Below are 24,964 nucleotides of genomic sequence, written 5' to 3' on the forward strand. Positions count from 1 at the left end.
AATTACCTCTGTTCTAAAGAGCACTTTGTGTTTCCATTACACTTCATATTCTGCTCTGAGAGCTGTTCTTTAGGCCTTTGCAGAGTCCTTTCCTTCAAGATAAAAGGAGAAGTATAAACAAAGAATCTGGTCTGATGCTGCTTTATTAGGTATCTGTAAAATGATTGCTTAACATGTCAAACTGGGAGGAAATACTCTTCCTGCTTAGGTGGAAGATGAGTCTTTATTTATGAAAACGCAGAATTTATTTCAGACAATATTTATAATATGTTTGGGGGTTTTTATCCACTGCAGGCAGCCAAAATGTTTAATTATGCTCGCTGGGAGAAAACCTGCAACATGCTGTTTATCATCTTTTCTATTGCATTCTTCATCACCAGGATGATCCTGTTTCCCTTCTGGTAAGCAATATTTAATCCAGCCACAGGCTTTTACTTCATGAAAGTTGAGTGTTGGTTGTGATGGAAAAAGAAATGGACTGGACTTGAAAATTCTGCTAGTGAGAAAATTGACCAAAACCTGCCATTTTCTTTAAAAGCTATCACAATAAAAATAATTTTAAATGAGCCTCTTGACTAAATAAAAGCTTTTATGTGTTATGTAACTTGTTTTGGAAATAGTAGTTAAATGCTACGAGCTCTTGCATTTTCAAGGAGACTGAGCTCCTTAACTAAGAGAAATCCTTTTCCCTTTCATTCCACCCCTTCTGCTGTAGCTCCAAAGTCAGAGTACATGACTGTAGTTAATTTTTTTTTAGAGCTTTCTTTCTGCTATCCAGTCCTTGGGTAGTGCCTCACCCCGCTCACACGAGGAACACTCAGGAGTTTAGGTGAACCAATTAATTTATGAAGTCAGCACAAATAAATCTTAACTTGCTAAATACTTGCATGCCTTTGGAGTGCTATGATTTAATCTGCTTTGGAGTATCCACATGGGTGCTTAACATGTTTATCTTTTAAAAAGTGTTTAATGTGTTTCACATTCACAGCTCTAATTTGCCCCTCCCTGCCCATGGACAAACCCTTTGAGACTCAAGCTGGTTAAATTAATAGTTCTGAACATTGATCAGCATAAGGCTTTAATTTCCTGTAGTTTTTTCTTTCAGAAATGCTGATGTCTTTTACTTTATTGTTGTTTTTTTTTAATTAACTGTACAAGTGATCTGCAATCATTTTGCTTCACTGAGTCTCTTGTTCTTCAGTTCTTGAGCTTGGAAGCGAAACATGATGAGATTAAAGGGACTCCAAAAGCCCCAAATAATATAGAAGTAGTGAAGTCTCAAGATGGACAAAACATATGTTAATTAAGGAAAAGCCCTGTTGCAAAGCCTGTAGGATTTTCTCTGGAGTGTGGATTTCAGATTAGAGAGAATTTACACTAAAAAAGGCATAGGCAAGCTCTGAGTTGCACAGTATTTAGACCACACAGAGATGAAGATCTGAAAAACAGGGACTTTTTCTACCCTCACTTAGAATACTTTAATGCCAGACTCGAATTTCTCATCTTCTGAAGTCTATATTTTAACAGAGATGCATAATCTAGTTAAGGCAGGGCTTGTTAATTAATCTACCATCTTTGCAGAGCTTTTGGAATATGAGATTAGAAATAAGTGTAAATAGCATAAGGAAGAGACCCTGCACCATAACAATGCTCTTTATTTTTAGGATTCTTCGTGCCACACTATATCTGCCTACCTACTACTCCACGACTCCTGTCATAGCATATTTCTTATTCAATGGGATGCTGTTAACCCTCCAAGGCTTGCATTTATATTGGGGTTACCTTATTTTCAAGATTTTGAAAAGATTCATTTTCCTAAAGGTAAGAAATTTGTTTCTTCAGATGCCAACACAAAGATGTGTGAAGTATCAAACAGATGCCAACACCTCCAATAGATTTACTTGGAATTTTATTGCTTCCCTGACCTTTCAAGTCAGCATTTCTGAGGGGGATGTACAAAGCATGGAGGTGTTCAAACGTGCTTTGCACCTCTCATTGTCACACCCAGTGTCTTGGTTGGAATATAAAGGCTTCAGCTAGAATGGGGTTTTTTGCCTGTATTTGATGGTTTGTACCAATAGTAAATGAGAAATGAGCTGTCCCAAAAATCTGAAGCCCTAAGATGGTCCAGGACTCCTCAGGAATTCCTGTGTTCTGAGTGAAAGCAATCTTTTGTCACTGGGCTTTGTCGCAACTCACCAAAAAAGATGAGAAGTGAGTGATGAGAGCTTTGAGTACAACTTTTCTGCAGTATTTAAATTTCTTCAGATTTGCCTGAATCTGAGGTCACCTAAACTTGAGCACTGGTTTTGGATCATGAAAACCAAATGAAGCATATCTGGTATTATATTATGACTCAATGAAATACTGTCATATTCAGCTGGAGCAGAGGAACAGTGTAAGTCTGGCGATGCCTAATCTGCTTTTACCTTGTAAAGAAAACTCATGTGGGAAAAAAACTCCAAAGAAAACTGCCATTTATGTCTCATTTGATTGCCTGAAGTAGTGACAATTTCACAAGGTCTCGTGCCATGAAATGTGCAGTGGGGGCAGGGTAGATAACATATTTAGCAAAAAGCAATTAAGAGAAGGACTTTGGAGAATGTCTCTAAGATTTGACACAAGTATTGACAGGTATGTTTTTCTGGTTGAGATGACATTTAAGTTTTGCTGTTGAAAAATGGTGAGGCTCAAGAAACAAAAACTTAATGAAACTGCCTGTCCTTTTATCTGAAGCAATTTATGCTGTCAAGCATCTTAAGGAAATATTCTTCCTGTATTTAATTGTTGTTTGAGTGCTAACAGGAATCATCCTGTAATTACTGGAGTTTTGGATTCCATCAAACCTTACGCAAGCAAACAGCTGGGTATCATAGGGAGACCCAACATCTGTCCTAGGAGTTACAAACTCAGCCCTTGTAAGACAGCAAACAGCAGCACAGAGGGGAAAAATCTGTGGAGGAAATGGTTTGTGTTGCTCTGCCTTAAAGAAAAACTTCTATGTTCCCTTGGACACTGAGAATCTTGTATTTCTTGTGTGTCATTTACCTCTGTTTGACTAATTACTACATTACTTCTGGCCTGACTTAGAGGTGTAAAGTGCTTTATTTCTTGTTTTCTTTTGTGATTTTGGCCTTGTCTCTGTGCTGTTCTTGTTCCCTGTGCACAACCCCTCGATGAATAGAGGGACATCCCTCTGCTTTCCAGCTGAGGAAGAGGAAGGTTTGGCAGAGCTCCCCATCCACGCTGGTTGAAGTTCTGAGAGCACAGTGCCAGAAGGTGCTCAGATGCAGTGAACAGGACATTGCCAGGCCAGCTATATAAGGCCACTCTGCCCTGCCTGCTTATGTGCCTTTGTAAGGGGCAGAAATGTTTTATTTTGAGATAAGAGCTTCGTTGTGTTCATCACTGCTAAAAAATGGGAAAGCACCAAGCCCGTGTCCCTACCGCGGATTTGATTCCTTATACAGCTCTGAGAAGACGCTTTCCAAATAACATTTTTACAGTGGTAGCAGCAGCAGCCCGGGCCCTTTTCAGTCTGGATGACTTCAGCTGGCTTGCATGTGCAGCCTGTTTTCCATAGCAGTGGCAAACTTGGCTGTGAAAGCAGCCAGTGCCTCCAGAGCTGGAAAGGCAAAGTTGAAAAGAATGGTGTTGGCAAGGCAGCGCTTTTATACCAACATCTTTGTTATAGACATGCTGCACACAAATAGCTGCTGCTATTTTAGGGAAATACCAGTAGACCATCATCCTGGTGTTAGAAGGGGTTTGTTTCTCTGCCCAGGACTGCCTGTTTTCTGAATGAAAACTTTGCAATTTTTTGTGTTTTTCTTGAAGCGACAGTTAGCTACTTCAGATGGAAAAATGAAGTCATGGTGTAACTGGGTATAGAGACTTGTGTTGTTGTTTAACTGAAGGAAGCTCTGAGCATAGAAGGGTGTAAGGAATTTTTTCAGTGCCCTCTGTGCCTTTATTCTGGAGTTCTGGGGTCACTGCAGCCTTGAGAGTTGGGGATTTATTCCGTGCTTTCCTCTTCCCCCTGAGGAGAAGATGGCTTTTAGCTCAGAGTAGCTGGTCAGAAGCTCTTCATCTCAGCTGTCACTCCCTGCACCAACAGAGGGGACAGTTACCCTCAGCCCTTGGGATAACTGCTCAGCCAACTAACTTGCTTCAGCAAAAAAGAACTTGGACTAAAAATCTTGTGTTTTTCCTCCTCCCAAATACTGCAGCGAGAGATGGCTGAGAATGAGGGAAGAGGAAAGAAGGGAGGTGATCTTCTGCCATCCCTCTGTGTCCTGTTTTCCCAGCCATGGGGCTCTGGCACAGGGACTGGTGGCACAGAGCAGCACTGGTGGCCTCCAGGCTCACAGGACTTGTGTCACCTTTTTCTTGTCACTCAGAGGGAGTTCTCCATCCACAAACTCAGCTGTACTCAGCTACTTCACATTAAGAAGCTTTTTCTTTTCCATAGGGGTAAACTTGAGGGTACAGAATTTTTTTTCAAATCCATTATTCTTACCTCTGGACAATACAAATGCTCTTAAATGTCCTTTCTCGCGTGACATTTGTGACCTTGTGCATGAGTAAGGCCTGTAAGAAAAGCCCTTTGAGGTCAGCCCTGTAGCCATGTACCAGTTGTGCTTTGAGAGGAAGGAGGACATTCTCCAGTGTAATTTCTTTTCAAGTTAGGTCAGGCAATTGCAATGTTAGCTGCTGGCTGCCATCTTGATGTCCAAGGCCTTTTGTTGCTAGGAAACTCCGTGTGTTTCTGTAATATTGTTCAATTACATGGTTAAATTACCCACTTGTATCAAGTTTCAAGCACCACTGAAACATGTCTAGTCATCATGTCTGCACATATGAGAATATTTTAGGAAAATTGAAAAAGCATATAGAGAAGTATGTACATATGCACTGATTTAAAACATCTCGCCAGGAAAATCCCGTGGAGATTAAACATTTTATTTCCAAGGTCAGAAAAAGGGAGTGAATGACAGCAACTTATAGCCACATTATTATGGCAAATTAAGATGTAAAATATATGTTAAACCCATTACACACCGAGTTAAGGTTTTGAGACTACGGTGCTTTAAATCTTGAAAAATATGTGTAAGTTGTAGGAAATGGGCATGATGTCCACATGTCTCAGATGCTTCAGGGCTGATGCAAAGTCCATCCGTGGAGGGTAATGGCAGGTTTCTAACAGACTGTAATGTGTCCAGGAATAGGTTTTCCTGCTCTTGTAATTGTTTTGCCACCATCAGACCACCTTCAAGGAAGGCAATGAGCTGCTCACTAATGGCTGCTGTTATTTCGGAGTCATCAGCAGCAGTTTTCTTGGATTCACTGTGGTTCTTTCCTCTTCCTGAGGCAGAAAAGACCCTGCACCGCTGTAGATCAGGATTTTGGACTTGTCACTCTTTAAAACCCTATGTTCAATATTCCTTTGGCATTTTGGACTTGGTAAGCTTTTTAAAGACTGGTTGGGCGTATCCTTGTCCATGGTTTGTTCATTCCTTATTTGGCCCAAATTCCCAAGGCAACAGTGAGAGTTAGTGTTCAAAGAATGACTAAAAACAGAGTAGGGGAAACTGAAAATTAAAAAAAAAATACTATTTGGGGTTGAAATGAGAGCTGTAAAATGCTTGTTATGATACTTCAGCTGTTCCCAGCCATCATTTTTCTACTGCAGCATTTTTCCTCTTAGTTTTTTAAATGCTTGATCTGCTTGCATCAAACAATTTGACATTTAATGAGAATTAGCACATTCAGTGAGAAGTCATTTCCTTCAGAAAAATGCCATACTACAGGAGTTAAACAGAGGACAGGGTTTATTCCCTAGTGGTATGTAAGATTTTGCTTTCTTTTTGCTTACATGCTTTGTCAGGCCTGTGCTGCCCAGTGGCTGTTGGGGTGCCAAAAACAGACCTTGAGGTGCACTTGCCTTAATTCCAAGTGGCTCTTTGAAAAGCAGCAATACATTTGAGAGGATAATGATGATCTAGTGAGTCACATTTTCATGACTGGAACTGGGAACTTGTGGAAAAGCCTTTCCTGGATATTTTATTGTTCCCTTCTAGACTGGGAAGGGCTAGTTCTGCTTTGGAGTTAGAGCTCTCTCAGTGGAGGGTTAGCACAAGCATAACACAGGTTGATCTAGGTTAGTAAGGGTTGCTTTTTCTCCATTTTCAAGGAAAACAGGTTGTGGAGAAGTTGAATTGGTTTGTTCTCAACAGATGACTATTTATAGCAGATTTTCCCATGAGAATGGTTTACTAGGGGAACAAAATAGGCCAAATGAAAGCTTTCCCCCTTAGACATGAAAACCAGTCCATCTGGGAGCCTTCCCAGTTGGTTAAAATGATTGCCCTGGGGACATGGGTTGTTTAATAGCCTGGAGATGGGAGTTAGCCAGCCAGGTCAGCAGCGTGGAGGCTCATGCCCTAGTAAAGGGAAATGACTTCCTGTTATGACTTTCTTTCATCTGCATATTTCCCATTCTGCTCCAGCAATCTATTTAAACCCAAAGCCTGGCTACATGTCTCACTTGATGCTGCCAAATTAATCTGAGGGAGAAGGGCGGGAGGAAGGCAGGAACACAGAGGAGTTGGAGGTTTGCTGGCTGGTGTTACAGTGACAGGCAAGGAGCAGAGGAGCCCTGCCCTTCCAGGGATGTGCAGCCACGGATATTGTCAAAGTGTGCAGCCCAACAGAGCCTGTGAAAGAGGAAAAGCCACCACTTCTTCTCCACTGTGCCAATCCAAGAGCACCGTTTGGTCTCTGGGGCCTCAACCAGTTTTCCTGGCACTGGGAGTTAAAAGGCAGATTTCTGTTGAAATCTTTACATTTACTCCAGATTCTGAACGGGGTCAGCAGCTGAGCAGTGACTTCCAGGGAGGTGTGTTATATATGCTTAGTGGATTGTATGGTATACCACACACTAAAATATACCTCTCAAGTTTTAATACAGCAGCAATGTTCTTTGCTGGATTTTTTTTAAATTATTTTTTATAAACTCTGCTTAGAATGCCCCTAAGTCCACAACATTTTTCACTTGAACTTTATATAAAAATCAGATAAAGCTTCGAAAACCTGGGTTAAAGGCTGTTAGAGCCATTGTGGAGGAATGAACTAATAAGAAACTACAGTAAAAAAAATTGTGAGCATTTGATTGTAATAGATGGGTGGTGAAGGTATGCTGGGGTGGGAGCACTGGGGCAAAGTACCCATCCACAGCCCTGCTGTGCACACACAGAGCTGTGCAGGAGCAGCCTCAGTCCCTGGGACAGAGCCCAATAAATTTGGGGTTGGGATGCTCCCCTTGCCTGTCTCAAGTTGGCTGAACCATAAACAGCTCTGACGTGCTGCAATAAAAGTCTGCTCTTCCCAAAGCCGCTGAGTTTGAATTCAGTAGGAGCTGCAGATGGCCAGTGCCTCTAAGAATAGCAGCCCCAGCCTCCCTGCAATCCTGAGGCTTCCCGGCCCGGCCATTCCCGGGGGTTGATCCAGGGCCAGGCTCTCAGCTGGGAGGAACGAGCGCGGCTCGATGGGGCTGGGTCAGTTTTCACCAGCAATGGACCGGGCCAAACAAGCACCCCCGCCCCTCTCTGCGTGTTCCCTGGCACAAGGCAACTCCACTCCGAGTAAATCCCCCTTCCAAATGGTTCTTTTGATGTGCAAGCTCCTAATTCAGAGGAAAGACAAATGCTGGTAAAGTTTTTGCTCTAAAATTAATTGCTTTACCTTGCTGTGCACAGAAGGGCATTTGCTGACAGGTTTTCTGGCTTCTTGTTTTAACTGCTTGTATCTTTTAATTTTCGAGCAGGATCTTTATGAAATGTTCCATTTCTTGCTAGTTTTATATAGACACCTATATAAAAATTATATATGTGTAATAGTGTGCATATGTATTTATTTTTTCAATTGCCAAAAATCAATTCACAGAGTGAACACTAAGCCTTTACAGAACTTTTGATGCCTTCATTTACTATTTTTAATATATTCTGCAGAGGTTTGAATTGTGACTGTGTTATGAGGTGAATAATTCTTATATTTTCAGAGGGAGTTACTGAACTTCAATCTGGTGAATCGATTTTAAAAAAGATTGAAATAAAGCTAGTTAATGATAGGTTAATATCAACCGAGAAACAAAGTTGTTCTTGTCTTGTATTTAAAGAAAATGGTTCCCTAGGAGAACCTAGGAGTGCTCCATAATCATGATTACATGGCAAGAAGGGAGAAAATCCTTTAAAGGAGCAGTTTGTCCTCTGTAGCACAGAGTTCTGATCAGGCACAGGACACTGCAGGTTCCCCTGAGCAGGCAGGGATGAGTGTGAGGCAGCTCCAGGGTGGGATTTGTCTTGTGTAACTTAGGCTGTGCCTACAATTTCCAGGGTCCCTCTGTAACCAGTGGAGGAAGAATGGTGTCCCCATCTCTGAATCATTTGGCTCAGTGAGGAAACTCCCTAAAACTTTGTTCACTGGCTGCTATTTAAAATCTTCCATACCCAGCCTTGATACCAGGGTGGTTACAAGGGCTGAATAGAAATTTTCTTAGGTACTGCATATGAATACAGGAAAAAACCCCATTACTTGTCAGGGATGTGACTGAGATGTGTGTTTAAGCACGGATAGAAAGTTTAGATGCATCACAGCAGAATGGAATGGTCTCTAAGGATGCAGAGAAATGTCCCTGCTGTTCAGGAGTGCCTGTCACGTACCTGTGCGTTGTGATCTCAGTCTGCAGGGCTGCAAGGCTTCTGCAGGAATACTCTTCAGCAGCTGTGTTGTTTCAAAATATTAATTGAGTGCAGTATCATACCTCACTGAGAACAGCACGAGTGTCTGATCAGCTGTTTTGTAGCCAAAACAGCATTTCTAAGGAGTAAAAGTGCATGTTCTGATAAAAGTTCATACCACTGAACTCCTTGGCTTAAAGCGAGTTCTGTCCTAGGGTAAAAAAAAGTTCACTATAGAGAACAGCATCAAATGCCTATTATATTGTTCTTTGTTTCTTTGCCAAGTGTGGATTTAAAATTGGAATAATTCAAAAAGCAGTGGGACATTCTGACTCACTCGGTACCTCCTGGGCTTTTGACATTATCGTAAAGCCCCGTGTGCTGCAGCGCGGGGTTCAGGCAGCGCATTTCAATAGCTCAGCCTGCAGGCTCGGCTGGAAGCACGGAGAACCCGATTAGCTGTGAACAATGACTTCGTTCTGCAGGACACTCCAGCCCCAGCTCCAGGTGTGCTGTGCTGGGGGACACCACCACTGAGGTTTTCTGGGGGTTAAATGTCAGTCAAAATCAGGGACGTGTTCTAGTAGCAACATCTAGTTTTATAAGGCTATTTTTTTCAATAGTTGTGGAATTAGTGGAACTTTTAATTTGTTTTTTACAAGTCTTCTTTGAGCTCCCTCTGAAAACTGTCAGTGGTATTATGTAGAAGAGATAGATTAAATAAGAGGACTTTTTGCCACAAGATGTCCAATACAATTAACTTAGAAAGTCAGCATCTTCATTTAAAAACTGCAGAAAGCAGAGCCCAACTGTGCATCTTCCATGGAAGATAAACATTATTTATGTTGCCTAGTGTGTATGAGCTGCAGAGGGAAATACACTTTCCAGTAAAATCTTCCAGGCTGGAAATACAGAAGAGTTTGCTTGAATCCAAATCTATATTGCTTAGTCTCAATAGGAAAGTAAAGACTTATTAAGTCATGTGTCAGCTGAGTTGAATTATTGATGTTGAATTCAACATGTTGAACTCAGAGATTCAGCCACTTTATAGTATTATTTGTTAGAAAAGTACCCCCTCCTATCTATTTGGACTGACTTTTTATAGTCTCTCTTGTTTATTATCTCTTTTATTTGAGGCAGTGGTTGCTGACCTGACTAATAGCTTTCATCTTTGTACTTCAAGCTGTTTCCATATGTGCAGGTGCTGTGGAATTTACTGTCTTTACATTGAAAAATCAAGATGTAGTCAGTGTGTTTGTGGATATTTAAATAAAATATTTTAAGGTAGAATTAAGGTATAAGGTTCTGATTTTAATAGAAGATACGTTTAAGAGTCAGCAAACTCCAACTAAATGTTAAGAATAAGTATTTGAAAGTCCAAAAATCTAAATTTAACCAGATCAGAAAACAACATTGTGGAATCAGCTCTGAATTGTTTTGATACATCAGTACTTGGTAGGAGAAAACCAGTTAACTGTGTGGGTGTAAACTATGCTTAGCCCAAAAAATTAATTGGTTCTAGTCTTGTCCAGTCAGGGGCCAAATTGAAATCTTCTTATACTGCTGAAAACCCTGGAGTCAGTGCTGATCCCACCAGGTGAGTTAGGCCTGGAACATCTCCCACCACTCACACTTTGGAATCCTGGAATGGTTTGGGTTGGAGAGGCCCTTTAAGGCCATCCCAGCCCTGCCGTGGCAGGGACACCTTCCACTGTCCCAGGGTGCTCCAAGGCCTGTCCTGGCTTTGGGCACTTCCAAGGATCCATCCACAGCTGCTCTGGGCACCTGTGCCAGGCCCCCCACCCTGGCAGGAACTGATATTTGCTAGCAGGGGCTCTTCCCTTTCTGAGAAAGCAGAGGCACCAAGCTTTCCTCTCTGTTCCTAGGATCCATCCATGTTGCTCCAATATATTTTTGTCTTTTTCTTGCTGCCTGGCACTGTCTGTCCCTGTGCTCTTACAGCTCCCACTGGAACCACCCTGCTGTGGCAGATAGGGAGCCGTGGCTGCAGTGTGGCCTCAGCGTGCTCTGGACAGAGATGCCACGTTCCCAGAGAAGGGGAGCAGGGGGAAGGGTGGTGTCTGCCCAGCCCCGCCTCAGCAGTGAGGCTCCCATGGTGTCACCAGCCCAGGCGACAGGAAACCAGCGCTTCCATCAGCTGTCAGCACAGCCGTGTCCTGCTGCTGCTGCTCTCCTCAGCTGTGGCAGAGTGCAGGGCCCAGGGCCTGTCAAGAGGGAAGTGATCTCTGAGTCTTTATTGAGACACAAACTTGTACAATTAGGAGTGAATTCTCTGTTAGTTTAGATGGAGTTTTAAGCGGTATTTTTCTGCTTACAAGAGGCTGGGAGGTGGACCATGAATTTTGTTCATCTCTTAACTTCAAGAACTCTTTTTTTCCATGGTGAAGTCGCTTAGAAGGTCCTTTACTATTCATGGAGTGCTAATGGCTTCAATGATACATGTTCTAACAGCAGTGAAATGCAAGAAGCCAAAACTACCTTAAGAAATATGGTTCATTTAACTAAAAGAGGCAGACTGAGCAGCAGGTGGAAGGGTTAAACAAAAGGAAAAAAGATTATAAAAGTTTGCAGCTTTGGCTTCACTACAAATGGCTCTCTTGCAGACTTTATAGCATTAGTGTTGCTTCTCATAAACCTTGAAACCATTCATCCATTTAGAAAGATTAAATTGGTTAGTCATCCAGAAGAGAAAATGTACACATCCATTTTGTCTGTTACCCAAAACCAGCTGAAGTACAATAAATGCAGTTGATGCCATTAAACTAAAGCACTGAGTATTAATGATGGCCTCAGCTGTGGTATTTACAGTTTGCCAGCTCTTGTGTTCCTGATAGTATATTCATCTGCTGCTGCTCAGGGACAGTCAGAGCACAACCTTTGAGTTGGAAAACATGAGCATAATATATGATGTGAGGGGCTCAGAGAAAACATCTTGGTATTAAAGCAGGGAAAATCCTAGAAATGTTACAATTTCTGTTATTATTAGAAGGTCAAAGTTCGGAGGCACAAACTGCACTTAGGATATCTTAATATATTTATAATGGTCTGTTAAGCAGTTTGCAAAGACAGGTTTGTTTGGATTTCCAGTTACAGATGAAGCTATTGCTGTTTCATGTTCTGTCACTTAAACAAGCCAGACAAAAATGGCCAGACTCTCCTAAGGCAGGAATTTTTGGAAGCACTTGGTCAGGAAGCAAGTTTATTATCACAAAATATAATAAAAATTAGGCTTAATTTAGGAGCATTTTTTCTTGATTAATATCAGGAGTTCAGAAGTAACACTCTTTCCCAGAATTAAGAAAATTTACAGTGATTACTTCAGAATATGAAGAAGTTGAATTCTGCTGCTTTGAAATCTGTAAGATGTTCTCTCAAAGGCAGGGATTTACATTGGGCTGGAAAAAACATGACATGTTTTTTAATTACTACATATAGTGCCTTTAATCAGAGCATCCAGCTTGACAGCATTAAAACTGGGAAGCCAACTCTGAGTTTCCAGTTCCATGCTGGAAATGCCAGCCCATTCCTATAGGAAACAGGAATCAATATCACATACTGGCCATCATTCCAAGCAGAGCAGTTTGCCAGCTGTTCTTCAGCTCATGCTTGAGCACCAGCAACTTGTGTGCAGCACAAGGAGGGACTCCAAATGAAACACCACAAACGTCCCTGCCATTATTCCCAGTGAGTCCTGAACTGCTGCTCCCTGTCACTGCCCACAGTGCAGCCCCAGGGAGATGAACACTTCCAGGGAGTGCAGTGGATTTGGCCTCAGACACTGCTTAGGATTAGTTTGCTTTTCTTTCTGAAACATTTCTGGTGGCAGAAAAGCAACAATCTTCCCCCCACCCCCTCAGCATTTGTCTTTTACTGCAAATACAAATGGCAAAAATACCAGGAGGGAGTGAGGTGATCTGAGCGAGCCAGAACCTCATAAATTGTGTGGGAAAGGCTGTCTTGCCTTTTCTCTAACTGATGGTATGCCAAGTTTATTTTACAGTATTTACAGTAAGATTTGTTTGTTTTGATACCCTTTGGAAGTTGTTAGGGAAAAAAGCAAAAGAAAATCTCTGGGAAGTTTATAGTTTGTGATGAGCCAGAGCTCAGGCTTTAATTTGTTTTCTAGCCCTATACCTTTTACTAGGACTGTAATAAATAAAGGGATATGAGATTGCAATTGGATGAGTTATTACTGGGCTGTTATTTATTTTCTCTGTATGAATTTGGTGCTTAGGAAAGACCTCAGAGCAGCACGCTAAGGAAGTGGAATTGTTAGTTCATTCCAAGAGCAGATACAGGAGGGGCAGGAACAACCCTGGTTTCTCCTCCCTGCGTCACTGCTCTGACCTTGGCACATCACAGGGAGAACAAGCAGGCTCTGCCTGTGCAGCTGAGGCCCAGATAGATGACAGGAGAGCAGATTTATCCTTGATGGAGTGGTCCCAGTGTGGCTGTGCAGGCAGGGGATTGTCTGTGCTGACATTCCTGCCAGCTCCAGCTCTCGGCTCAGGAGGCAGAGCTCTGTCAAGAGAAGAAGCTCCAGCATCCTGCAGTACAAAAAACTGCAAAAAGTGGTGCCTATCTCCAAGAATCAGGCAGGAGGAAGTGTTTTCTGGATTTACAACATCTCTAACTACAGCATCCTGCCCTGAGTCTGTGGAGCACTGAGGTGGAAATCTTCCAGGCAGGTGCTGCTCTTGTGAGTTTGTTGTACTGAAGGGAAAATAGGGGTGTTTGGGTTTAATGCTGAAGCCTTGATGGTTTGAAACAAACGTCTGAACACATTGTAGGGCCTTGGATTATGGCAGGAGTTGAGAAAAGGAGACTAGTGGTGTGTTTTATGTGCCGTGACAAACAGCACAGCATGGTCTCACCTCTCCCTGAAACACGGGGTAGATGTGATGACTTATCTCTGTGTGGTGGAAACATTCACTGTTTCCATTTCTGACTGTCTGGGGTGAAGCACGATTGCCAAATGTTGGGAGCTGTCCCTGTGGAGCTGGGGAGGGATTTTCCTGAGGGCAGACTGCCCCGCTGACCCTTCCATCCTCATGGAGCAGCCATCCCCTCCCTGGCAGTTCCTTAGCAGGGTGATAAACCCAAGATGCACAACAGCTGGACAGACACAGCCTCCCCTGTGCCAGTGCTGACGTGCTGTATACACCACTGAGCAGGAAAGAGTATTTTAGGGTCAGAAGTGTCTTTGAGCAAAGTTGGTGCCAGGAGATGCTGGCACAACTCATCGCTGTTTAGTTTACACCTGTCAGAAGCAGGCAGCCTCTCAGCTCCTGTGTTTGGGTGAGTGAATTCATCATATTTAGCTTTGAAACAATATTCTTTTCATCTTCCCTGCACTTCACAGCTGTTAATTAATCCCACAGCACCCAGGGATTAATAGTCACACTTTACAGGGAAAAGCAGAAATGAACAAGGAGAGGTCAAGTGGCTGGGCCGAGGTCATGGAAGCAGTTTTGTCTAAAGAACATCTGGTTCTGCAAAATTCAAGTGTTGTTAATTGATCTCCCCTTGGATGTCAGCCTCCATTTTGGGGGCAGGGTGTGTTTTGGGGGGCAGTAGAATTTACTCACAGTGTGTTTTGGGGGGCAGTAGAATTTACTCACAGTGCTTTCTTCTCCCTAGGACTTGAAAGATGATCGGAGTGATGAAGAAGAGGAAGATTCTGTTACAGACACTGAAGAGGAGTCCACAAAGAGCAGCAACAAGAACAGCAGTGGGTCAAGCAAACACCTCCTAAACAGCAGTCACCACTAGCCCTGTCCTGCCTCACCTCCTGCAGTGATTCCTGCTCTGGTGTTAGCCCAACCTACAGGACAGGATTTAAGTCAAAAGGCTTGTGAGAGACTGTGATTGATTTATTGTTGGCTACTGGACCTGGAAAAAAGCCCGGTTTAGAGGGGAGGGAGAAATTGCATAACATGACAAAATGTGTTAATGACCCACTTTCGGAATCGTTGCAGAGTGTGTGGAAAGATGTTTGGACTTGCTGACTGACAGTGCTCCACAAGGGCAAAGCTCAAGAGAGTCAAGTAATTTAGTGTCCCGTTGATTCTAATGTTGTTTTTCAATCTGATATGAGATATATTTCATCAAACAATTTAAATCACAGATGTTTTGTGGTAGGTAGGTAGTGTGAACTCCATTAGGAACCAGAATTACTCAATGTGGGAAAAATTTGACAGTGCTGAACAGTGACTGCCATTTTAACTTTATTTTTCAGTTTAAACCCTCATCAAAATGGGTATTTTTCTGAGTTATATTTCATTTCCTGGCGGCCAGAGGAAGCGAACATGGAGGAATTCAAATTACTTGTCTGTGAAGGGTTGGCTTCAGTGTAGAAATATAGTCCTTCTCTGAAGTGATAGATAGCTGAAATATTGTGCCAAGGAAGTCACTGTTAAAACAGAAAAACTCAGTCCCAGTTCTCCGTTGAGCTCCAGGCTTCTCAAATGTCTTTCAGTCATTTTGGCCCAGTGTTAGAACAGAAGGTACAGTGGGAAGGGAAGAGGAGAAATGGAAATTGGGTCTTTTCACAGGTTCTTGTGCACTTACCTGTCTTCAAAGCTGCCAAACACCCTCTGCTCCTTGCTCATCTTCAGAGCACTTCAGACCAGAAAGTTAAAACCAAATCTCATCTGTTTCCTTCTCATGACCTTGTCTCACAGCTTTGGACACTGCCTTCTCTGGAGCGAGGCCACCAAGTTCTGATTTGTAGTTCTGGAGTGTTCACTGCAGGTACCCGGGCACTGGGGAGCACAGGACTGGCACAGGATCTCACACTGTCACTGCTGCAGGTTCATTTGATACCAGGATCTGTATTTCCATCTCTGCTCTTTTATAAAATGGGGAATCACATCAGCTAGACCCAAACTTGGCTGTATGTGACTTCAGCCACCTGCTGTTGTTTATGCTGTAACCAGTGAGCAAGAGCTCCTCTTACCCAAAGTGCCTCTATCCTAAATTTGCACTTCTGTTCTAACACAAGTGGGGCTGCAGCAGCATTTTCAGTCCTGGGGCTCTCCATGGAGAGCCCAGGCCTTGTAAACAGGGCGGTGCCAGTCCCATTTCCCTCTGCATTAGCTCACAGGGTCATAAAGGATTTGTGTCATAAGCCTGGGAGGTGAGAGGCTCTGCAGTGGTTCTACAGTAGCTGAGATCATCTGGGGAGCTCAATCCAGTAGCTTGATAGAGGCCAGGGGACCTCTCCTAGAGCAGCCTCAGTGCAGAGTGTTCAGTTCAGAACAGCTCCATTCCCCTGGCTGCTCCGGCAGGAATTGGTGACCTGCAGGAAGCATTACAGGACTGACTTGTTTTCCCAAGGTTTCCTTGGCACATGGGATGTAATTCAGTGCCTGAAGCATTGAAAGAGTGGGAAATGTTTGGGATCTCAGATATGAAGAAAGAAGTGGGTTTCATGCAGTTACAAGAAGCTGTAGCAGGGCTTTGTTACATAGGCTCTTTTTTTTACAGTGTCCAATTGTTTACTTGTATTTTGGACCATTTTGCACCCAAATGTGTATTTTTTCCCACAAAGGGAATTACACTGAGGAAAGAGCATGGCCTCCAGTTTCTGAGAAGGAAGGGAGATGTGTGGTGGTGGAAAAGGACCCCTGTCCCAGTGCTTGTATTTCAGTGGTGCCACTTGGGCTGAGTGGGCAGAACCCCCTCAGCAGCCTTTGGCCACCAGTGCCCTTCCTGCACGGATGAGGAGAACACCTTAAATACAGCAGGGGGGAGTGTGGGGAGTGTAAGCACTGATGGCAACGTGTAAAGCAACTGGAGAGTTTGGCAGGGCACAGTTCTTATCGGGGCCTGTTTATTGCCTGCATGGAAAACACTTTGCTAACAAAACGTGGAAATCCGGCGTCTTGGAGGATTTACACTCCCTTGGGAGAGACAACGGCGCTTTCTTCGAGATGTAACAGGATTTTGGGAGGTGGCCAGGGTATTATCATTTGATTTTGGTGCCAGAAGCTTTCCTCCTATGACTAGGAAAGGAATTTAGGAGAGGAAGCACAAAGAATGATGTTGTCATAGGAATGAGCCTCTGAACAACTACTGATTTTTAAACTGGAATTTATAGTCTCCTTGAGGCCAAAACTTGCCTTTCTTACTCAGGACAAGTCTCCCACTGAAGCCAATTAACTCTATTGGAGTCTTGCCTAGGAAAAAATTTGGATTGCAGTTATCCAACCTAATTGCAAGAACTGTTGTTCTAAGCTGATGTGAAACTGAGATCTTAAGGGAAGAACAAAAGGTAGATAAATACACTCAGATATAAAGCTTTGAGGCAAATTTTGGGTGAGTACAGAAGAATATGGAAGAAAGTAGCATCCTGAAGGTGAAGATTAAGTCTGGGCACAGTAAACAGCCAAGTAACAGTGCAGTGGGAGGGGGTGGAAGGCAGGCAGGCCATGGAGGGCCCTTCCCAGGGATTACTCTCATGGGCAACCAAGGGGATTGGACCTAAAAATTCTGAATGTAATAAATACCCACAGCACAGAAGGAAGCAGGAATAGGCTGTCAGAGTGTGCCCTGTTAACATCAGGTTGGTCATTCCTAGAGTTATGTTCATTTAATTCCCCCCTTTTTATTGATGGAAACTCAGAAACAAGAAGCTGAAGTCATGGGGGCACAATTTCTGCTAAAGAGATTTATGTCATGGTGCTTCAAGATTTTCAGTCTATTCAATGCAATGCAATGCAATGAAGATTCAATATTTTTATAATCTTGTTGTTCTAAGAGTCTCAAAGTGCAGGTGCAGAACAACTGCAGGTGTGTATGGGAGCACAGATAGACTCTAACATTTTCTTTTTACCATTTCACAAAATGTGTCCTGGTTCAATGAGTTGACACTGTGCATCTGGTTTGCTGTGTCACTTTGACCATGCCAAAATATTTCTCATAGAGCTATAGACTGAAAATCAAATCTTGGTCCATATGACTCAGGGGAAAATCTTTTGTTCTGTTTAATTTCTCTGGATTTAGTTCAGGTATTCCTGTCTGTGTGTACTCTGCTTCCTCCATACTTGTGTCATACTTAGATTTACCAGCCTGCTCTGGATTGGGTTTACAGATCTCCTTCACTCCACAGAACTCATTTTGTCAATTCATGTTATTTGGTGTAAGGATCTTTTTTTTTGTTCTTAACACCACTGACTTTGGTCAGTTGAAATATACACTACAAATAAATATTTTTTTAAAACGGGTGTCAAGGTAAGGATTTCCTTGTTTTCTCTGCCTTGCAGTGTCCTCCTCTCTGCTTTCCATTCCCTCCAAGCTTTTCCATGGGAGCATCATTTGTTCAAGAAAGAATTCCTTACTCTTCCAAGATTTTCCATTGCGTGGAAGAAGCTGGATGACCCACAACCTTCACAAGACCTAACAGCAACGTCTGTAAATGAACTTGTGTTTTCCTGAACAATGAACAAATGGAGAGGAAGCAAAATCAATGGGAGCATCACCCATGCTTTGTATTATTCAAGGTTTATGCTTTGATTAAAGCACTTGTGAGTGCTCCTGAGTACACCAGGAATGTTACACCTGTTTGTATCTCTATTAATAGCTGGGTTTTGAGGTGCATGTAAGGGTTGCTTAGGAAGTTCTGTGTGTCAGGACTGAGCTGCTGCCCAGCAGGTTGTTGTGGGATTATCACAAGCTCAGAGGGGAATCTTCAGCTGGCAAAAGCAGGAAAGCTCTACAGAAAACAAAGGAGCCGTGCTCATTTCTATCGACTGAAAAACTTCTCCGTATTTCTTCTTTCCATTTCTGCCTCCCTGGCTGGGAAGATCACAGAGGTTCTGACTTACCATCCCTTCCCATGGGCAATCAAACAGAAGGGAAGGTGTTTCCAGCCCAAATAATGAACTGTAGCAGAATACTTTGGTTTTATTAGCTGAAATTTTTTTTAAGTGTATGAGTAAGAATAAAGTAAATGGAAAACAAACTGAGCAGGACTATGTGAGTTTTGGCTACAAACAACTTGCAAACTGTGAAGAATTAGAAAAAAAAAGTTGCTGAATTTGGAAGAAAAACACCATCTCCACAGGCACTTCCCCAGCTGTGGGCTTGAAGAGCAGCAGATGAGCAGGAATGAGCAGGAATGACCGTCCATGCTGAGCACACGGGTGCAGCCCAGGTGGGAGAGCTCCAGAGCTGCTCCAGGGCTGTCGCCTGCCCCAGGGCTGGGAACCTTTGGTGTGGAGCAGCCCGTGAGCCACGGATAGACCTGGGAGCTGATTTCACTCAAAATCACTGGAAATGATTGTTCCTGCTTCCCCAGCAGTCTGATGGGCTCCCTCCAAGGAAAAGGAGGTGATCAGAACAGTGTGATCTCCACTCAGGCTGGCTACAGAGAGCTTCAAGTGGGGCTCTGAGAGGTTATTGAACTGGAGAACCCTCTCTGGGGCTACCTGACATTTCTACCATTAATAGAAAACAAGGCTGAAAGCACAAGCCTGAGCTTTAACACATGAATCTGCAAATACAAGGTTGTAACAACCCACATAGGATAATGTTGTTGATCTTCCAATAGTCTGAAGATTTATGAAAATAGCTTCTATTTACTCAGCTGGAGTGAGCCCTATTCTTCTGAGTTTTGTTACCCCATAAAGCATTCAGAGGAGACCCCATAATCGTTTCAAAGTCAGAAACATTAAGTGGAATAACAAGTATAAACCCTCTCCACAGTGACTTTGAAGTGCAAGAAGCATGGCCTTGTAGCCATGGAGCTCTGTTTTGAGCCGAGTGGGAAGAAACAGGTCCCAGGCAGTTGTTTCAGGTGGTGAAAAGTACATATTTTTCCTACCACAAAAGAAGCTGGTCTAAAAGAAGTTAAAGTTGAGCAGGGAAATAAGTGATTAAATTTCCACAGAAATTCACAGGAGTTTTCCCCATGATACTGGTGAGAATTAGACCCAGATCTTGTGACCAGTTCCAACAAGGCCAGCATGGCACTGCATTCTCCAGCCATCAGGAGCAGGGCACAGCCCCAGGGTTTCCTCTTCCCATATCCCAGAGCAAAATCCTCCCTGGAAAATGAGTATTTCTGTTTGCAGGACACTCACCTGAGCACAGCTCTGCCTCTTCCTAAGCTGGGCATGTATCCTTTGAAAGACATTCCTGGGAAAGCAGTCCTCGCCTTTTCAAGGCAGAATCCTCACTTCCAATGAGCACTCTGCTTCCTGTCCCCTGCCTGCTCAGGATCTGAGCAATGCCTGGCTGCTGATGTTAAAATCCACAATCCAAGGCCAAATTTACCAGGAAGGGGCAAAATAGGAGCCGTGGTTGTCACAGCTGCCTCAGCGTGCGGGTGCAGCAGGAGAGGGCTGCTGAGCCAGGGGAGAGAAGGGAGCAAAAATCGCTGGGACAAGACAGCAACAGCTTAAACACAGAACTGACATCAGCAAGAATCACAAAGCAGAGCAGTAACAATATCAGCAGGAACAAGTCCCAAGAGAAGGAGGAGGGAAAAGACAGTAGCTCTGTATCCGGGGATCAGCATTCCCAGCAGCAGCAGCCAGCGTTGCCTGGACTGGAGATGAACTTTGCAGCCAGGACAACTCCTTTTCCCGAGCACCAGCAGCCTCAGACTGAGCCCAGCCAGAGTTCCCAGGGCAGGAGCAAAGCAGGAGGATCTGGGAAAAGCTCCTTTACAAAGTTCCCAGTATGTGAGTGAGGGGACAGGGAGGGACTGGGCTGGGGCTGGGCCAGGGCAGCCAGGAGTAGAGCCCAGCAGACCTGCAGCTGTGGCAACGACCCCACACTGGACCTCCGAGCTGGTTTTGTTCTTTTCCTGGCTGACTGGAAATCCCAGGAGTCCTGAAGAGCTCCTGGAAGATTTGTGTGTTTGCTTTCTACAACAAAGAGGAGAAAGCTGCTAAAACACCTTCCTACTGCACCTATGGGTAAGTGTCTCAGTTGTCATAGCCTCTAGACAGAACAGGAGAACTCCTAGGATTTCATGAGAATCTGTGGGAAGCAGGAGCTAAATCTTATCAGGTTGTGCTAAATCTTATCAGGCCGTGCAAATCCTACCTAGTTCCTTTGCTGATTTAAAGGAGGAATTATTCAGCAACCAAAGAATGTCTCGTACATTTCCCCATTGCAAGGGCAGCAAGGTCAGGTGGTGTTTCTGTGTTGCAGATTTTTTTTTACCCCTTTGTGTCCTGCAAGGATGGCACTTGAGCAGAGAACAGGACTCTGCAGCAGTGTCCCCTTTGGCCTAAGGGTAGGACTGTTCCATAACCCTGACTATTCTGCAGGACATGCACAGCATTTAGTGAACTCGGGAACTGATTCCCTCTGGTTCTGGCTGCCTTTGGAGAGCCCAGCACTGCTGCGGTGAGAACGCCCCGGGCCCTCCTGTGCCACCACCGTGTTGGTGACCTGGTCATTGCTGCGAGGCCCCACGAGGTGGCAATAGCAGGACACGGCTCCCGTCGGGACACGGCTCCGGGGAGCGCTGCTGTCCATCTTTTTGCCCCTGAAAACGGATCCCGTTGAATACTGCGGTGCGAAATTCACGCAGCTGATATTTCCACTTGATCGGTCTCTGACTGTGAAAAAGGTGTTAGGGAAAAAGACACTTAAATTTTACTGAGATTGAGTGTTTGGTGTCAGTCCAGAGGCGCATGTGCTGGTGTCCCAAGGGCTGGCATCTGCCTGGTTGTCACCACTGGCCCTTTCCCTGTAGGTGCAGCTCTGTCCTGCTTTCTTTCCTGGTACCAGAACTGTTCCCAGTGGTTCTGGGGTAGGGCTGAAGAAGAAAGGATGTTAAATGTGCTCTGACACTGCTTTACTGCCTGTAATTTCTCATATTGCTCTTTAACTTACATATTTTCCAAGCCACATGGTTTGTGGCTGATGTTGGTCCTATCACTACACATTGAGAAAACGTGGGTTTTGATTGCTGAATTTCTGTAAAAGTTCAAATGGTTTGATAAAGCTTTGAGGGTAGCTTGGGAACAGCTTGAACATGACAAAAAAGTAGAGTGAGGCAGCAAAAGTCCAGAGCTGTGATCACCTGAGCACATAGGCCTGGGGCTGTTTTGGTTCCACAGGAGAAAAAGGATGTTTTACAGAGCCAGGCTGGGGGGACAGAGGGGCTTGGCTTTGGGGCACAGCCTTTCCCCAGCTCTGTGCCACCATCCAGCAGTGCCTGTGCCTGCAGGACAGCCCTTCCCACCGTGCTTGTCCCCACACTCAGTGGCTGGCTGGGTCCCCCCCTCTCCAGGGGTGGCTGCAGGAGAGCTGCTCCTGTGGTGTGACCCACCTTGGGGCCCCACTGCAGCACTGACGGGGCCCCTGGCCCTGCAGTCCCTGCTCCTGGGGGTAATTGAGTTTTCTGTTTGTTTTGCAAGTGTAATTGGCCAAGATGCTGTGAAGGGAGGAGAGAATGCCCAAGGGAGAGGAGTTAAAGAAATAGGAAAACATGATTAAGAGTGTTTTAAGTCAGCAGTTTCCCTTGTTAGTACTTTCCTGGTGGAGAGCAGCCACTTTAGGTCTGTGCAGTTGGATTGGACCACCTGGTCCAGGCTCCAGTAGCCATCCATGCAGACGGATGAAGTGCCTTGGCATCACCTCTTCTGAGCCATGCATCACCTTCTTGGCGTACAAATCTCCTCCTCTGGCTCCTTGTGTCCTGCTGCAAGGAATATGCAGAGAAGGAGGAGCCTTACATGAAAAATTCGGTTTGGGGGGATGATCCTCATCCAAGGCAGGTGTTGGATACAAAGGGAGATGATTGAGAGGAGATGGGGAACACCAGATGTGGGATATTGTCACTGCCAGGGATGTGGCACCTGCATGAAGGGCTTTGCCTCCAAGCATTCAGAGATTCTGCCTCCACACACACACAAAAAGAATCAATAGCATCATTTTTGAGAAAGGATTATCTTAAACAATTTCATGGTTGGGAACTTCTTCCTTTGTTCCTGGGCAAAATTTGTTCCCTTTAGGCTTCTCCTAGCTCACTTTCCCAGCCTGTCAAGGGGTCAAACACGGAGTTAAATGAGAAATCAATCTCATGATTGCAGGAGCCAAGGTCTGGAGAGGAAAAACCCAAACAAACCATAAATCATAACAAAAAAAAAGTGCTAGCTATTCCCAGGTTCCTGATAACATCATCAGAGGTGGCAACGCTGGACTTCATAAAAAGCCTGGCTGAACTTTGGGGTCAAGCGAGGGCAGCTCTTTGCTTTGTCCTGTGTCCCCGCATGCCTGGGGAGTGACGCGTGGCTGCCCGGGCCGATGGCTATCTGTGCTCGGCCTCCTGGTCCCACTCTGACCTGGGCTAGTCCTGTCTGCGTCTGAAACCCCAGCGTGGCCTGGCCAGAGCTGGGGGTGCACTTACATTTCTGATTTCTCTACACTGAGTGCTGCCTGCCCTGAGGGAGCGGATTCTCCCAGCACCCTCAGTTGTGTTGCTCAGCTGGGAGAATGTTCTCTTATATTCCTGGCTTTGCTCACCTGCTGGGGCCTGTGTGTGGTTATTTTCTGGTCCTGACACTGTTGCAAACTGATCCCTCCAAATCTGCACTGAAGTTCCCTGGAAGGTTTTGCACAGACAGCAGTGGCACCAGGGTGGGAATGGAGCCAGATGTGAAGCAACCTGGAATTTCAGAAGTCCATTCCTCAGCCCCTATCCCACAGGAATATTTTTCTTCTCGTTTCTCAGTATTCTATGGAGGCAGGGTGTTTTTCCCCACTGCAGCTGAATCAGGAGATAGGCAGGGGGGAAGCGTTTGTAGGGAAGATCTTCAGGGAAAACTTCAAGTGATGCACGCACGGTGAGACAGACACAGCTCAGCCAAAGCAAATTCCCTGTGACAAAAGGGACCCTCTGTCAGCCTGTGGATAAAGTTCCCTGCCAGGAGAAAGACAAGGACAGCTCTCCTGCCATGGTCTTAGCTGAATCGGAGCAGGCTGAGTGCTCCACTGAGGACACAGGTGCTGGTGGCTCAGCTCTGTCCCTGGACACCTCCAGGGTCACTGCCACTTCTTTTTCTGCTCTTCTCTTCACAGGAGCTCATGAACAGACTGTCCATTTTGAGCCAGACTTGAGAGGGGTGTCCCAGAGGGAGTTTTTCCCTTGCAAGCTTGGGAGAATTCAGGCAGCTGTAAGGAGAAACCTCCTAAGTGCCTCTGCTGAGGCTCACATGAACAGTACAAGATGTTGGTGACTCCATTTAGAATCGTTTAGGCTGAAAAAGACCCGAAAGATCGTTGAGACCACCTGTAAGAAGTGAGTCCAACATGAAGCAGCACAGCCTGAGACATCGTCCACCCAGAGAAGAGCTTTCATTGAACCTCTGGCACAGAAAGAAAACCACTGTTGGCACCTCCGAAACTGCTTGTATTTATTTGGTTGATGGTTGGAAGTTACAAAAGAGCTTTTGTTGGTCCCTACTTGTCACTAAACTGTCTCTGGCTTCTTTGGGGGGTCATTTGCACAGGTAACAGCAGCACCTGTCAGGTCCGTGCCTGGCCAAGCTCTGCAACCTCCGGAGGGGAGGGAATTCCCAAAGGCTGCAGACAGGGGAGGAGCTGCGGGGAGAGCAGGAAAAGCATCGGAGTGTCCCAGCAAGAGAGCAGCTCTGTGAGGGCGAGGAGAGGACCAGGACAGGAAGGGTTTGGAGAAGGGTGGCTGAAGAGAAGGGAGAAGGCTGAGCAGTGGCCAAGTTAACCCTTCCCATGCTGGCATTTTCCAGGCAGTGAGCCAAGTGACTGCTGGGGAAGATGGCTATAACACATGGCTGCAGTCTCCAAAGGGTTATTAACTCTGCAGTAATGGCCATGAAACTTGGCTTCCTCGACATACGTTTAAAATTGAAAAAAACCCACCCCAACACCAGTTTCAGAGGGGGAGAGGGCTTGTTTCCTGGGAACTGCAGAGCCAAATCCACCTCTGTGATGGTGAGAGGAGAATCCCCCCCTTCCCCACAGGCTGGGAGCAGGGGAGCAATGCAACCACCACAACAGGACCACAGCCCCCTCCTGCCACACACACCTTATCCTTATCAGTAACAATTTCAAGGCGTTTCTGAAAAGCCCGTGGTGTTCAATTAATCAAGTCTGTGTCTCACTGGAACTTTGGGATTTGGATTCAAGAAAACCACCAGTGCTGCTCCTAAGACAGATTGTTGTGTGGGTACCTCTGTAGGGCTTATCCCTTGCTCCTGGTTCCA

At 44.8% G+C, this 24,964-nt stretch overlaps 1 protein-coding gene across 1 annotated transcript in view; it reads left to right on the forward strand.

Moving 5' to 3' along the window:
• Positions 1–17,978, forward strand: part of CERS3 (ceramide synthase 3) — a 35,524-nt gene extending 17,546 nt beyond the window's left edge. Inside the window, exons 9-11 of the mRNA XM_063412834.1 lie at positions 295–401; positions 1,665–1,821; positions 14,400–17,978. Coding sequence (XP_063268904.1) covers positions 295–401; positions 1,665–1,821; positions 14,400–14,531 — 396 coding nt within the window. The 3' untranslated portion in view covers positions 14,532–17,978. The remainder of the gene's footprint in view (positions 1–294; positions 402–1,664; positions 1,822–14,399) is intronic.
• Positions 17,979–24,964: the final 6,986 nt, after the last annotated feature.

This window comes from Prinia subflava, chromosome 15 (assembly GCF_021018805.1).
Source record: "Prinia subflava isolate CZ2003 ecotype Zambia chromosome 15, Cam_Psub_1.2, whole genome shotgun sequence".
NCBI lineage: Eukaryota > Metazoa > Chordata > Aves > Passeriformes > Cisticolidae > Prinia > Prinia subflava.